Source organism: Clytia hemisphaerica, unplaced genomic scaffold (assembly GCF_902728285.1).
Source record: "Clytia hemisphaerica strain Z4C2 unplaced genomic scaffold, Clytia hemisphaerica genome assembly, whole genome shotgun sequence".
Lineage (NCBI taxonomy): Eukaryota > Metazoa > Cnidaria > Hydrozoa > Leptothecata > Clytiidae > Clytia > Clytia hemisphaerica.
This window is the reverse complement of record NW_027103596.1, coordinates 420,325-435,800: the sequence shown is the minus strand read 5'-3', so window position 1 is coordinate 435,800 and position 15,476 is coordinate 420,325. Positions and strand designations below refer to the sequence as shown.

General features: G+C 37.3%; 1 protein-coding gene across 1 annotated transcript; it reads left to right on the top strand.

Moving 5' to 3' along the window:
* Positions 1–3,914: 3,914 nt before the first annotated feature.
* LOC136801824 (uncharacterized) lies at positions 3,915–5,187 on the top strand. Its single transcript, XM_067058490.1, has 2 exons — positions 3,915–4,421; positions 4,786–5,187. Exons 1-2 carry the CDS (start codon positions 3,915–3,917, stop codon positions 5,185–5,187), a joined length of 909 nt encoding a protein of 302 aa, XP_066914591.1.
* The last annotated feature ends 10,289 nt before the right edge of the window (positions 5,188–15,476 follow it).

Genomic DNA, 15,476 nt, shown 5'->3' with positions numbered 1-15,476 from the left:
CCCCCTCCACCTCTTTTGCCCGCCCTTCTTCTGTTTCTCAGACAGCGCACCATTTTCCTGCCCCACGGATGCCTTCTTAACCTGGACCCCGCCCTCGCCCCCCATCTTTTCCCTGTGCTCAGTACTACCAGCCCTACCCTAACCTTCGTTAGCCCTTTCCTGCCCCCCAGCAAGCTGCCTCTGCCGCCAAACCTGCCAACTACTGCCACAACTTTAACTCCAACATCCAGTGTCGACCCTCCTGTCGATATCTCCACAGTTGCCTCATCTGCAACTATCCCCATCCTGTCATGCAATGTCCCTACCGCCCCCCAGTGATCACCAAATTCTTCTCAACCTCCCAATAGGTTCCTTTCTCCCTTCTTCCTTCAAGCCAGCTTCCCCTGTTAAACCCCTTGTCTTGTTTGAGTTCCTCAATGGGTATGACCCTGAGATCGTTGAGTTTCTTGTGTCTGGGTTCCTTACAGGTTTTCACATTGGCTTCCAAGGTCCACCACCAGTTGGCCCTGAACGTAACAACCTTTCAGCAGATTCCAACTGCGAGGCTGTCTCTACAGCCATCCTGAAGGAATTGAAGCGTGGGCATACTGCTGGCCCTTTTGACACCCACCCCCTCCCCTCTTTTTTTGTTCCCCCCTCGGTGCTGCCCCCAAAAAAGATGGAACAAAACGGATCATCCTCGACTTGTCCTTCCCCCCTGGTTCATCTGTCAATGATGGCATCCCTGTAGAACTGACCCATGTCCACTATACCCCCTTCGACGAAGCCCTTGACATGATCCGTTTGATGGGCCCTGGTTGCTACATGGGAAAAATCGACATCAAGCACGCCTTTCGCCTCTGCCCAGTCCACCCCGACGATTGGCCCCTCCTGGGATATTGCTGGCAGGGTAAGTACTTCTTCGATCTTTGCCTTCCTTTTGGTAGTCGCTCCTCTTCTTGCATTTTCAATATGTTTGCTGATGCCTTGCAATGGATCCTTGTCCGGAAATGCCTTATCACTGCTATTTCTCACTATCTTGACGATTTTATCCTTTGTGCTCCTTCCTTTAACGAAGCCCAGCTTAAGATGGATGTCGTTCAAGCTCTCTTCAAGGATGTTGGTGTGCCCGTTGCCTTCCTGTTCTATTCGTCTGCCTACCAGTAAGCTTGTGGAATTGAAAGGTATGGTTTCTGCTTGGCGTTCAAAGAGGAAGTGTACTAAACGTGAGTTGTTGTCTCTGATTGGTTCTTTGTCATTTGCTTGTAAAGTCATCCGTCCAGGTCGTATCTTTTTGCGTCGTCTCATTGACTTGTCTTCTTCGGTTGTTCGCCTTAACCATCACATTGACTTAACTTCTGATGTTCGCCTTGACTTAGAGATGTGGTCTGAGTTTCTCGATTCTTGGAACGGTTCTTCCTTTATTCCTACACCTATTTCTCTTCAAGCTCCTTTTGAGATTTGATGCGTCCTTTCTTGGTTTTGGGTTGTGTTCCAGGGTCTTGGATTTCTGAGGCTTGGCCGTTTGACGTTTCTCGTCTCACACACCTCTCCTTCCTTGAGCTTTTTGCTATTTTTGCATCTCTTAATACCTGGCTTAAGTCTTTCAGCAATTGCCGCATCGTTGTCTCCACAGACAACGAGCCCACCGTCTCGGTCTGGTCATCTTCTTCTTCCAAGGATAAGTCTATGATGGTTCTCATTCGCAAGATTTTCTTCCTAACTGCTCGAAACAACATCCACCTTTCATTTCGTCATGTCCCTGGCTCTCAGAATGTTTTTGCTGATCTTTTATCTCGTTTGCAGGTCGAAGAATTCAAATCAGTCTGTCCAGGGTGTTGTCCCTTCCCGTCAACTGTTCCCAACTCTGTAATGGATCTCTTGGCCACGATCTTGTTGGGCTCCTGAAGGATTCTCTTGCACCATCTACTCAAGCTACATACATGAGTGGTATCCGTTCTTACATCAACTTTTGCGACTCACATGGATTAATACCTTTCCCTAGCTTTGTTGTGTTTTTTTTCCGTGTTTTCTTTTAACCGTGGCATTGCTTGCAAAACAATAAAAGTTTATATCACTGGAGTACTACACCAAAATTCAATGCTTGGCTCAAGTTTGCCCCTTGCCCTTATGCCCATACTTCACCGCGTCATTCGAGGCATTCGTAGACGCCAAGGAAATTCACTTACCCGCAGACCACGTAAACCCATCACCACTTCCCATCTTCGAGTCATTTCAAGATTCTTATTACTTTGCAGCCATCCCACTCAAGACAAGTACATGCTTTTAGCCGCATGCCTAACCGCCTTTTTTGGCCTTCTTCGTGTGTCCGAGTTTTTCCTGTCCCTCTCAAAGTCGATATGACCCGTCAATTCACCTCATGAAGTCTGATGTTACCTTCAACCTCAACCACTCCCTAATGACCATCCGTATTAAAGGAAGCAAAACGATCCGTTCCGCCAAGGTGTTAATATTAGGATTGCTGCTACTTCCAACAATATTTGCCCAGTGGGCGCTATGAGAAACTACCTAGCCCTTCGAAGTTCAAAACCGGCCCCCTCTTTCAATTTCATGATGGTAAACTCCTCACCCGCCGAACGATATACGCCTTACTCGAGCAATCCCTCCCGTCTGTTTCCGACTTGAACACCCATAGTTTTCGTATTGGTGGTGCTTCTGCCGCCTTGAGCGCAGGTGCCTCCGACTCAATGATTCGCATTATGGGCAGGTGGTCCATGACTGTTTACCTTCGTTATCTTCGTGTTTCGGATTTTGATATTCAAAAATTCACTGCTAATATGGCCAAGATATCTCATGTGTCGTCTACTTGGGACCCCGACAAGTGGTAATTTGTCTACAATGTCATGTATTTTTTATGGTACTTGTTTGTTCTACTACCCGGTCTTTTTTTCATACCATGCTATTATTTTTGCTGAGTGCACTATCAATATATTGCTCGTATTAATTTTGATTGTCTTCACATATCGCTTGCTTTATTTTTATTAATAGTAATAATAATTATAAAAACATTTTAATACGCTCTTTAGCTACCGAAATAATCTAATATGCTATTACGTTTAATAATAATTATAAAAACATTTAAATACGCTCTTTAGCTACCGAAATAAATACTAAACGCTATTACTTTTAATCATAAGGTTTTGTTTTCTGCCTTTCTCTTCTCACTCTCTCCTTGTGCTTTGCCCTAGATAGCCCCCCTTTACCTTTTTCTTCTCTGCGGTTTTGGGGTGATGTTGGGGTGTTGGGTTACTACGTAACCTCTGGCAAGTTATTAGTTAGTTATCCAGATACTTATTCTAAGGTCAGGCATCCGTCGTCTACACGGACTTAGGGCGTACCGTCATCTACACGGGCTTAGGTGCTACCCGTCATCTACACGGGCATAGGTCGTACCCGTCATCTACACGGGTTAGGCGTTCAGTTTAGTCACAGCTTATCTTGATGCATCCCCAATGTCATCCCAAATTCCGTTTTGTACAATTTTTAATTTGCACTTTCATTCACCTTTCGAAATATAATTTTCTCTTTCGGCACTCCTTATGTCTCCTGTTTCTTTCACCCCTTTTGATTTGACCCCTTTGCCTCGTTAGCTTCTCATTTCGATCTATTACTTATTCTTGGAGACGCGGGAATTAAGTGAATCCTTTGCTCGTATATCAGAGTTACGATCAATCTGCAGATCAAACTTGCCAGTCTTAGCCACAAGCGCAACTGTCAATGCTGACCTGACAGTGCTCATCATGAACAGTGTAGAACTCTCCAAAAATGTCAAAGTCATTGCTGCCTGTAGTGACAGGTCAAACATTAAATTGAACATCATAAACATAAAAGAAAAGGACAATTATTCCTCTTTAAAATGGCTGATTGGGCTTGAAAGTAATTTTAAAGTATTAATTTACTGTAGATCTATGGAGATGTGTGGTCGCTTGTATAGTGTGCTGTTATCATTCTTTGTTGAACATTATGAAAACCCAGAAAGTATTGTGGCAATGTTTCATGCTTACACCCCTGATTCGTGTAAGGAGAAGGTATTGCAATCACTTCGAATTGATAACTCTATAATGAGAATCATCATTTGTACCAGTGCCCTTGAATGCGGAGTGAATGTGAAAAATGTTCGTTATGTTATTCATTATGGGCCATCATATGACGTTGTAGATTATTGCCAACAGATTGGGAGGGCTGGTAGAAACACCAATGATCAATGTTACGCTGTTATGTATTTATATTCTAATGCAAAAAGAAATATTACACAAAAACTCAAAACTTACATTTCCTGTAAGTCATGTCTGAGAACAGAATTATACACCCAATTCAATGAAAATGGTGATATTATTCCGCCGTTGGAACCCAAGCATAATTGTTGTACAATATGTTCCGTCAATTGTGATTGTGGTGATTGTCCAATCAGGGCGTACGAGGTATTTTGAATTTTTTTGATTAATTACAAATTGACAAATTTATTGATACTTTTTGGAGAACAGCTGTGAAACTAAATCATAATGTTGTAAATGTTCTTTCAGAATTATTTTCACTTCCCTGCGTGGGATGTTTTGTCTGTCTAGTTTCCAATGTTCAATCTTTTAAGGGATAAGTAAACTCTCATTTTCAGATTGTGTTCTATTTATATTGTGTTCGCTTAAATAAAGAGACTTTTTACTTAATGCTGATGTTTGAAATCTAGAGTCAGAAATTTTTTTGATTGTGAGACCTCTTCTTAAAATTGGCTACTCCCTTTTACAGAATGAAAAATAGCAGGATAACTATTTGAAATTCCTTTCTTAGGTACCAGAAATTCGAAAAGTCAAACAATTCAGCCAAATCAGAAATGTCTCTGACGAGCAAAGAGAATTCGTGAACGATTTGATCTTAGGATACAAGGAGAGTATGTCCACTGGATTGTGCGTACCCCCAAGTATAACCACTGGGCTGACAGATGAAAAAATTGATAAAATTGTTGCAAATTTAGAAAATATTGACTCAAGTTTATTCTTGGTTCAAAGAATTGGGTTGGTGGAAAATAAAACAATAAAGAAAATATTGCAGATCATTAACATTGTATTTAATGACATAGACATTGATGTTGAAGATTTGTCTATTGAAAATATGGTTATGGACACTAATTACTTTTCTGATAATGACTCCCTGGCGTCCTTGCTGTGTACTGATAGTAGTGATGATGAGTAATAGCTTAAATTTTTCTTTTGATAATTTTTTGTAATGAAATATATTTTATTATACTTTTTGTGAAATTCCTATTATAAATAAAAAACTCGAAAAGCTGTATCCCTTCAAAGTAACAGTTCTAATTTGCACTGGTGTGCTGTGCACCCTTTCTTTTGATAATCGAGAAAATTTACAATGTTCATTTACAGTAGATATCTATTTACAAAATGTCTTTCTTTTTAAGGTAAGAATATAGTGAAAATCTGATTATTTTTTAAGTTTTTAACTTTTTCTAGTAAGTCACTGCACAACGATGCCAGACGGTGTGATTCTGATTCGTCTAACTCCATATCAGAACATTCACTATCTGAGTCTGAATCTTCATTTTCAGAGTCTTCGATGTCGCTTTCTTCTTCATTTGGTTCGTTCGACTCTTCCTCGTCATCAAAAACAAAAATGTTCTCTTTAAACTCTCTACGTTTTTTGGAAACCCAGGACATAAAGTTGTCATTGAGACTTGACAAAATTCGTTTATCAAACTTTCCAAACGACTCGTACTCCCTACCGGGTTTTCTCTGAAATGTCTTATCGGCTACATAAGCAAGAGTGAATTTTTTTATGTCTTTAAGTGACGCCTTTGCTCGTTTAGAGCCTCTTATCTGCTTTATTTCTAAAGTATCTTCAAAATTTTTTGACAATTTTTCCCAAGTTTTTAATGGAAAAAGCAATCCTCTTGGCATTCTCCTTGTTCAGGTTACTGTGTAACGGTTTTAGAAGTCCTTTCAAAAATCTATTTAAGTGTTCAAGATGGAGGTCACGGGAGATGTTTTTTCCTCGGAAACCGTGAGTGTTGACAAAGCGCCCCCAAATCAATTTAAAAGCTTTGTCAGGTTTGTTTTCGATGGTTGCTAGGAGCTTTAATATAGCAAGGCCATATTTATGATGCCTCGTCGTCTTGAAGTAAAGTAAAACCATCTTGTATGAATTCAATAATCGCTCCCCGTCGCCTTCCCTGACGGCATCGTGGATGTTTCTGAGTAACAGGTTCATGGTCAATAAAGCCTCTTGATAATTCAGTACGTAATCTTCTTCCGGCTCGTTAGTGGAGGTTTTTCTGAAAACATAATGGTAAATGATTTAGACAACTCCAATTTGCAATGTTATTAAAAATTAACTGATTTTCTATAAAACTTAACAATTTTCCTTTACGAGAGGCAACATAACAGTGAAGTCAGAAACAGAAGATGTTTTACGAAAAACTCATAAAGGAATAAAAGTAAGGAAGCCTTACCGATAAAAACTGTGAATAATCTGTTCGTGTAAGTTTCTTTCCTGTTCATCTAGAAAAGGCTGGTGATCGCATTTAACGCAAAAGAAGAATTTTGCTTTCGAAGACTCGGTCGATGTTTCCTTTTCATTGTCAGTTTGATAGATTACAGTGAACCTTAAATGAAAAATAAAAACAACTTTAACTATGGCCCACGTCTGGATGCTTGAATACAAAATATACATTTTTTTTTTTTAATACAGTACGCATTTGGCAAGTGAAAATCTTATTACATAAAAATTACTATTTTCCTCACTTTTCAACGATGTGTTGTGCAATTTGTTGGACGTACTCTCGGATAACTTCTTGGCTACTATCTTTCATCTCTTCTGGTATTGGATCATCTAAAAGCACATCGTGATTTTTTATGGTTATTATATGCGAAATAATCTATCATAGTCAAGAGAATCAAATGGAAAAATTCATTAGAATAAAAAAACTGAACAATTTTGACATTCTATTTCAGGGCCTATTTCGGAATTCCTATTTCTTTGTAGAAGGACTCGATGTAAATGACTAACACCAAAATAAGTTTACCTTCAAAGCTTTCCATCTTCAAATATTCCATCGTAATAGCAGCTATCTGTCCATCAAGCTCCTTGTCAGTGTATTCCGAGTAAGCATTCATGGCCTTGTGTGGTCCCTTTTAGGCATTGGACGTTTTCATGACATTCATTGCCCAAGTCACTGTTCCGTGTTCTTTTCCAGAACTTCTCACTCTGAAGAGCTTATCCTTGACCTATAAAATAAATGTAGCCCATTTTTTTCTTCTGAAATTTCATCACACACAGCACATTTTTCATAAAACTCATTGCTAAACATTGCTAAGGGTATTTCTCTCCAAGTTCCGAGTGACTGGGAGATGTGCTTAAATTTAACCCAAACACGAACAATTAAAAGATATTTACCCCTACTAGCCTTTTGATGTAAAAATAACTGTTGTTACCTCGTAAAGAGTCTTTCTACAGTGCCAGTCAGCTAACTGAGGTTCGATACCTTCAAGTCGTTCGATGTCGGTGTGCCCGTCTTGTACTGCACGAATGAAATTAACAGCCCGTTCTTCGGTTAGTTGATCTCCCTCAAATCTTATAGGTTTCAATATCTGAAAAAGAAACGAGATAATGTAAGATGTTTAGCATATACTCCAGGTCACAATGCTTTTTGTGAAATACCTCCAGTATTAGCTAGAATTACTACATTGTCGACTGTAGCTGTGCGGCCAAATGAAGTTTCATGAGTTTGAAATTAATAATGTAAATGTAAGATTTTGGAATATGAACTACCTTAGAAATACCTTACTTTTTTTTCGTCGTCTTTGACAACCATTGGCACGTACTTTTCTTGGATTTCTCTCAAGATTTTAGCTATACCAGCAGAAGTGTTCTCGTTTTCGAAAATCAAGCCAAGTGGTACAACTGTTGATTTTTGAGACATTTCCTTCACAAATGGATGATGAATATGTCTTGAAATGTGTTTCTTTAGCGGTGCAAAAGCGGGTAAGTATGAGACGATTGACTTTGCAACAAGAAAGATGAATTCGTCTTTGAGTCGCTGGCAGGTGTCTGAGTTTGGTAGTACTCCGAATCGAGTGTAAAATTCTTCGGGTCGAGGATCTAAAAGAAAATGTAAAATAATCCGATTGGGATATAACCAGTCTATTCATACAACCAGACTCCCCTTTAAGTCGATTATAGAATTTCATGTTAACAAAGTATTAAACTTTCAAGTACCTTGTGAAGAGAGAACTCGATCTAAGATAGCAATATGATGAAACCAGTGATGATCCTGATTTAATTGATCATTCCCCTGATGCCGTGCCTCTACCTTGATATCAAGATTATCACCAACATCCTATGATATAAAAGTTTTAATTATTTTAACAAATCAACTTTCTAAAAGATGTTCTTACTTTCAGGCATAAACTGGTTCTTCCAATTCTTAAAGATAAAAACCCCCTCAGTTGAATATGTCATTCAAAAGATTCTTACTGCATATTCTAATGTTGCTGGTTCCTCTTCGGGTATGGTTTCTAGCGTCATTTTCCATTATTTCACTTCTTCGTCATGGTTTTCTCCTAGTTCTTTGTTTTTTTTTCAACGCTGTACGATACGAATTCGTAACGCATAATCTATTAAACCATTTAAAAGATTTTCTTTTGATTCCTGAGGCAAAAAACAGCTGGTCGTTACGGTGACATATTACGTTGGAACGGCAATCAAAAAATCTCGCTTTGAAAAGTATTCCCAGGCATAACGTACGTGCTCCGATATGTCTTAAAAAAACAAGAAACAAAAATTACTAAACTGACGATTGTCCGGACTAACAAATCCTATACATCGCTCATTACTTTCCTATACTATTTCCGGTCTTATCAGAATGAATAAAAGGTCGCGCTCACGAAAAATGAAACAACTAAAATGAAAGAAAACAGAAATAAGAAACATACTTGTAAGGTGCGTCAATGCATTTAATAGCGCCGTTAATTACATGCGTTAAGGTAGGACATATCTTCTCTACTTCTTTGTAGAAAGCAAGGTCGTTGAATGTTACCAGGGATTCAACAGAAGCATCCTTCATGAATTCGTGTTGTTCGAGTTTTCCAATCTCATATGCGCACGATTCTGCGACTTTTTTATTGAAATCATCTGCTATCTTTGCGTTCGTATTTTCTTGGGTTGCCTGATTTAAAATATCAAAATTTAAACTTACTATAGCTGTAAACTATAAAAATAGATTCTGGAGTTTATAGCTCCGTACGGACTTTGGGCGGGCACAAGCAGAATGTCATACTGTAAAACATGCGTTTTTATATGGGAAAAACGAAGAATTTCCGTTGCTCGTAATTTCCAGTCTTTACCCTTTGAAAATATTTCTGTATATGTAAAAACATACCTGACTCTCCGGGTGATTCTTGTCAGTGGCTGTCTCATCAAGGTAACACTCATCTGCTGTATCTTCCAAATCAACATGTCTTCTTTTTTGAGAGGTAGAATTTCTCCATTTACTTTTAAGTGAATCCCCTTTTTCAATATTTTTGAGCCCATTAAAACAACTTCGGCAAACTGTCGTTGTTTCATTTAGAGCAGAGTCAGTCTTAAATTTTATTCCGCATGCATCTAAACGTACAATGAAATTATCTGTGATCGCACTTTTTGGATCTTGATTTGTTTTGTACGGACTCAAACATAATTTACAAAATGAGCCAGGCATTTTTGTAAGTCGCTTATCGTACTTCTTCTCATCGTTAAGTAAGCCAAGCCGAAAATGGGAACGAAAACACATGGCATGGAATTTCATTTTTCCTTCGCATGCAACTTAGTACTCAGTCTTTTTCTTGTGGCTCTCCTGTATTTTTAAATGGTACCCAGTGAATTCCAGTTACTGTATCAATTAAATTATGAAAAAGACACAAATAAGGAGAGCCATCATTTCACTTCTCACTTATGTATGTTTTTTTTTATTTGTCGACCAATTAATTTATTTTTTCACACAAGAAAAAAAAGTAGAGAAGCGGGCAAGCGTCGCAGCTTATTTTTTCTCCTCTCTTATTACTCAGCTGCTCCTTTATTTTCACTTGCGCCTTTCCAAGGCGTTTTAATTAAACCTTTACGGAGGAGAGCTTTTTTTCAACAAATACGGCAGAAAATCCAGTAAAAAAATATTAAACCTTTCCGTTGGTGAAAAAGTAGAAAGAAAGAAAGAACCTTGGTTACACGCGCAACTCTCATTTTTAAAGGCAGTGAGATATAGTACAGTAAACCAAGGGAATGTAAATAAATCAGTTCTTCAAAAACAGAAATGGTAGACCCGAGCTATGGCAGAATCGAAGGTTTTGGTTGTGGCTGAGTTGTGGAATGTAGAAGGAACCCCAGTCTAGAGAGTTTATTCAGTGTTTTTTGGTTGTTTTCAGTGGTATTTTAATATGGATTAACCTTATTCGGTAAGGACGACTTTTCTTTTGAGAATTTAATTCAAAAAAAGGGGAAATAACTTAAGATTTCTTTTTTAGAAGTTCCTATTTTCTCATTTTTAACATAATACACAGTTTTCAAAAAAAAAAAATTTAAATCTTATGTTTACATTTTTTCTGCCATTTTGAAGTGAATAATTAAGGTGTTTGCATCTTTAATTATGTGAACACCATAGTTATGAATTAAAAAAAGAGGGAAGTTTGATTGGTTTTAAATTCAAACTTGGGGTGACAGTTGATAATTTCAGTTACATAATTTGTGGGTTCCACTGGACTCTCTATTTTTTCCACCATCAGATTATCAAAGGCAAAAAATAGTTGAGCTCCAGACCCTGGACTACCTGCAAGCAGAAGATTTCTGCGGCAGCGAAATTGTGTGGGCACTACAAAAAAAAGTACCAACTAAAGAGGAACAGGCAGGGGCTGAAGAAAGGTTGGATGGCCCATCTAAAAAGATGAATTCAGCATGCCTGAAAAATAATATTAAGAAAAAAGTAGGTTCTACTTTATATTGTGTCATTATAATAAAGATGAAATCATATTACCGAATAATCTTTATAAAACACTTTGATATTTTGTTCCTCATTAATAATCTGCAATTCGTATAGTATGAAAAGGAAAAAGTATGTATTTCCCTCTAAGAACTTTACACTTAGAATGGTAAAATAAATCATGATGTTCGATGTTCGTGTTTACATGATATTGACTTCAGACTATGTCTCATATAAAATCCCTCTAGTCACTTAAGAGTTGGGAGATATCTAGTCAATCAAAGGAGAAAAGTATGAAGACTTTATCTCTCATCACGTGCTGCTTCTTGGTTGGTGGTCAAGGCTCAACTGCCCTTGCTGGAGAGAATGGACTCTCAAAACCACATGGCATAGAGGAGAGCTCACTCTGCCCATTCTCCTGCCAGCAAGGAACTCAAAGCTGGAGTACACTGGGGGCCATTAGAGATCTAGACTAGACTCATGCAAAAAATGATCTCTACTGTCAGGGACGATGGCAACCTAGCTATATATGATATTATATAAAAACATTATATCAACATATATCAACATAACATGAAACCTGAGTCCTTTAGCTTTCTCACAATATCTTATTATTCTTTAATGTTACTTCGATTCCTTTTAGATGGACATTTTGTACGAATACGATGGCTATCACTTGGTTGCCTTCTTCTCGCACAAAGCAAAGTTTAAGAGGTTAGAACTGGAATTTACTATCCAATGACAATGGGTGTTTTTACACTGACATGTCTGAGAGTCAATTATCTGAATGGTTTCCCGCATTTTCCTTTGACAAAGTTATAACACATTTGAAGAAAACGTTTAGATTTCTCTTTTTAGATCTAGTTCATATTCTTACACCGTCCAAAATCTTTCAAATGAAGTAATCAGGAGCTTGTCAAAAGAGTCCAATTAAAAATCTTTGAATGTACGGAATATACAAAGGGCACCATCATAACCATCTTTACGCGTTAATCAATTTTCACGCAATGCTACTGAAATTCGAAAGTTGAGGGCTTTCCCTTTCTTTTGTGCGTACTCCAATGTCCTGTTGGATATTTTACCAAAATGAAATCTGATTTTAAATTCCAACAATAGCTTTATAAAGAATCCTTTCATATAGGAACATTTCGAATATTTTTAGCAGATTTTAAGAATTTGCACAAGAAAGAGAAAACTCAAAATTGAATTCCCTTTTCTGTCAATAACTGACCGAACATTGGTGTCCGCATTGTTCCCTGTTTTTAGTTGTTATGTGAACAGTAAGTCGTGTTGACGTAATCTTAATTTTTAGATAATAGACTTATTTGTACGAAAATGAAATCTTCAATATTATTTTTTTTTTCGTCAGAACATTTGGTTATCGTTGCTCGAAGGGGGTGATGACCCGAAACCCAAAAAGCCCTTCCAGAGATTTTCGAGGGGTTGATAAAAGGTATACAAACATCATTACTTTAAGGTTTCATATGTCCTAGTGGTTCTTGTAATGTTTGTATAATACAACAACACAACAACATTTCTTCTTATAGATGTTGAAAAGGAAGAGGACACGGTGAAAAACAAAGAAAATATCACAGAAATGAACACGGAAATGGATACAGACCTCGACCAAGAAGGAGAGGAGAGCGGAGGAGAAGAAAGTAAAGAAGACAAAGATTTAACAAATGTTTAAGTTCTTTACGAGATTGAAGTTCCGGAATGAAATGCATTTCACATGATGTCGAATATTTTATAGGTTTTTTTTTATTCCACCAAAATGGAAGTTCAAATAATTTGAAGGGTTTTGTTTCTCTGAACGCTATTTTTAAATGAATCAGACCATTAGTTACGTCAAAATCCATCGTATTTGAACATTTTTGTCCAGGCTTCAAAATCATAATCATAGAGTAGATTATTTTGTTCAGACCTGTTTACTTTTTTCTAAATTATTGGCTGACATGGATCACTAGCTTGCTGTTTGGAAGCAAGTTCTCTGACCACTAGTTTGTATTTCCAGATTATCATCATATCATCTAATCAACTTAAATGACAAATAATTGGATTAGAACACTTGATTCACATTTATTTCATCTCAATCACTTGTCTTTTAGGATCCGTTGATCGCATGAAGCATATTGATGTTCCAATGGACAAGATCAATGTGATGGATATATCACGCATGGTATGCGATTCATTTGAGATGGACTTAATACTTGTATCATCGCCTGGGTACAAGGTTGAGGATAGTCCTACAACTAGAGGTAAATAAAATGTTTTGTACAAATGAGATTTTTTTACCTAGAACCAATCCTGGTGGTCGGAATGTTTTTTTTTTCTGTATCAAATTTGCTTTGTGATTTCAGATAGATTTTAAACTTTCTTTCAGTGCTTCTTTTTTTCACACGAGCCATTTGTGGTTTCAATTTAACATGAATTTGAATGGTGCTGTTGCTATGCTATATATCTGAAAAAGTTAATCAAAACTCAGAAACAACACATTTTAAGCTAAATGCCAAACACTCAAATCACTTAGAACCTGTTTAAACTGCTAATCAATAATTTAGTGGTGTTTGAATTGTAAATTATATTTGATACCAACAGGTCTTGTAATCTTTTATTAACTTGATCTTTCCCAGGTGTTGTGTACTGGAAGTCACCCGCAAGGAAACATTATGTCGTGACATCAGACAACTTCAATGCAGCAACGCATCCAGCTGAACAAATCACACCCAACCCCCATATCAATACTATGAGTGAGAAACTCGACAAGATAAAAGAAGAAACCAGTCAAAAGATAGAGGAAAACCCACAGCAGTTATACAACTGATGAAGGAAGCATACAAGTGCTCGCTATGTCTTGACGTCGCTGTTGGTCCAGTATGCTTCACAACATGCTGCAAGCAGCAAGCTGGATGCTCAGTATGCCTACAAAACTATACAGAGTCTAGTTGCCTCCTTTGTAGGAGTGACAATTTCTCCTTGTTACCAGTAAAAAGTTTTGATTCATTTCTTCCAATTCTACGCAGATTGTAAATGAGAGTATATATAAGTTTCTTATTTCGACTTTAAAAATAGTAACGGAATAATCAAACAATATTTTCGGATTTTATAGCGTTCTTATCTTCAGCAGATTTTTAGGTTTTTCTTTCTGTTATAACTGTTTGTTTGGTTTTAACACTTTGTCTCTGCTCTGTTTCTGTCTATGCTGTCATTCCAAAATTTGACTCAACACTTTGCAGCAGCTCTTTCAAAAAACTGACTTTATATAAATGGGCAAAACATTTTACATCTCTCTGGATCTCTGAAAAGAAAATTAACTGTAATTTCTTTTGATACCCAAAATAACCCTTAAAATGTACAGTGTTATGATATGAAATAGGCAGTTAAAAATATTTTGTTGAAAGGATTTTTGAGAAAAGCAAATATACAGAACTTACAGAACAGGATCAGAAGACTGTGATGAATAAAATTATTGAAAAATTTTCCATGAAAACAATAAAAAATCTTGAAGAAATCAAAGTTTCTTACCACTAACAGACTAACTTGAGAAACGCTCATTTTACCACCACTGCCGTCTTGGATGAGAAGCTTTTTGTGTTTATTATGATTGCATACGTCCTAACCCTTTATAAAACCTTATTCTTTTCCGGAGCGAAATTTCACATTCTTTTCAAATATCCTAACCATTTTGGAATCAAAACAACAGACAGCGACGGAGACGATAAGGTTCTGATTTGACTAAATCCTAACCATCTGAGGACGACGCAAATTTTTATTCCGTCAGCCGTCGAAACCCAGCTTTAGCGGTCAAAACCCAGCTTTAGCGGCCGAAACCCAGCTTCTGTCATGAAATCAGCGTTCTAGCGGCCGAAACCCATGTATAGACCATGGCCAGCTGATTGCTAAAGTTTCAAAAATAAATTAAAAATTAAAAATGTCTGTGAACAAACTCTTGATATGTTTTTAACTCAATTTCAGGGTGCTGATTCCGAATTTGAATGTTATCAAGCTTGAAAATCCGCAGTTTTTGTCTCAACTTTTCTAGATCAAAAGTTATAGACGATTTGGTGATCAAAAATTGATTGAAAACAGGGAACTTCCCCACAATCTGCATAATTTATGCAAAACGACGGTAAATCCGTATATCAGCACTTTTACCTCGATTTTGCGGGGCGTAACTGTGGGTTATTCCCAACCAACACTTTTTTATAATTTTGATGATTAGCTACATTCTATATAAAAAGCAAATACTGTCCTTAAAAGTGCAAATATACGTGTTTTTTTAAGGAACTAGTTTTACCAAGCACCCACGATGTTTCTTAAGAAATCTGCCTTATTTAAGTTTTGTGACGTAATGTTACGTAATGTTTATGACGTCATAATACAGGTTTTTGGGCTATAACTTCTTATAGCCTCAAGTTAAATTTTTCTAACACTCATCACGTTGATCTACATCATATGGCGCTTCTTTCCAGCTATGTTTGACATTTTGAAAGTGAGTGGAACTGGTTCACTTTTACCTTGG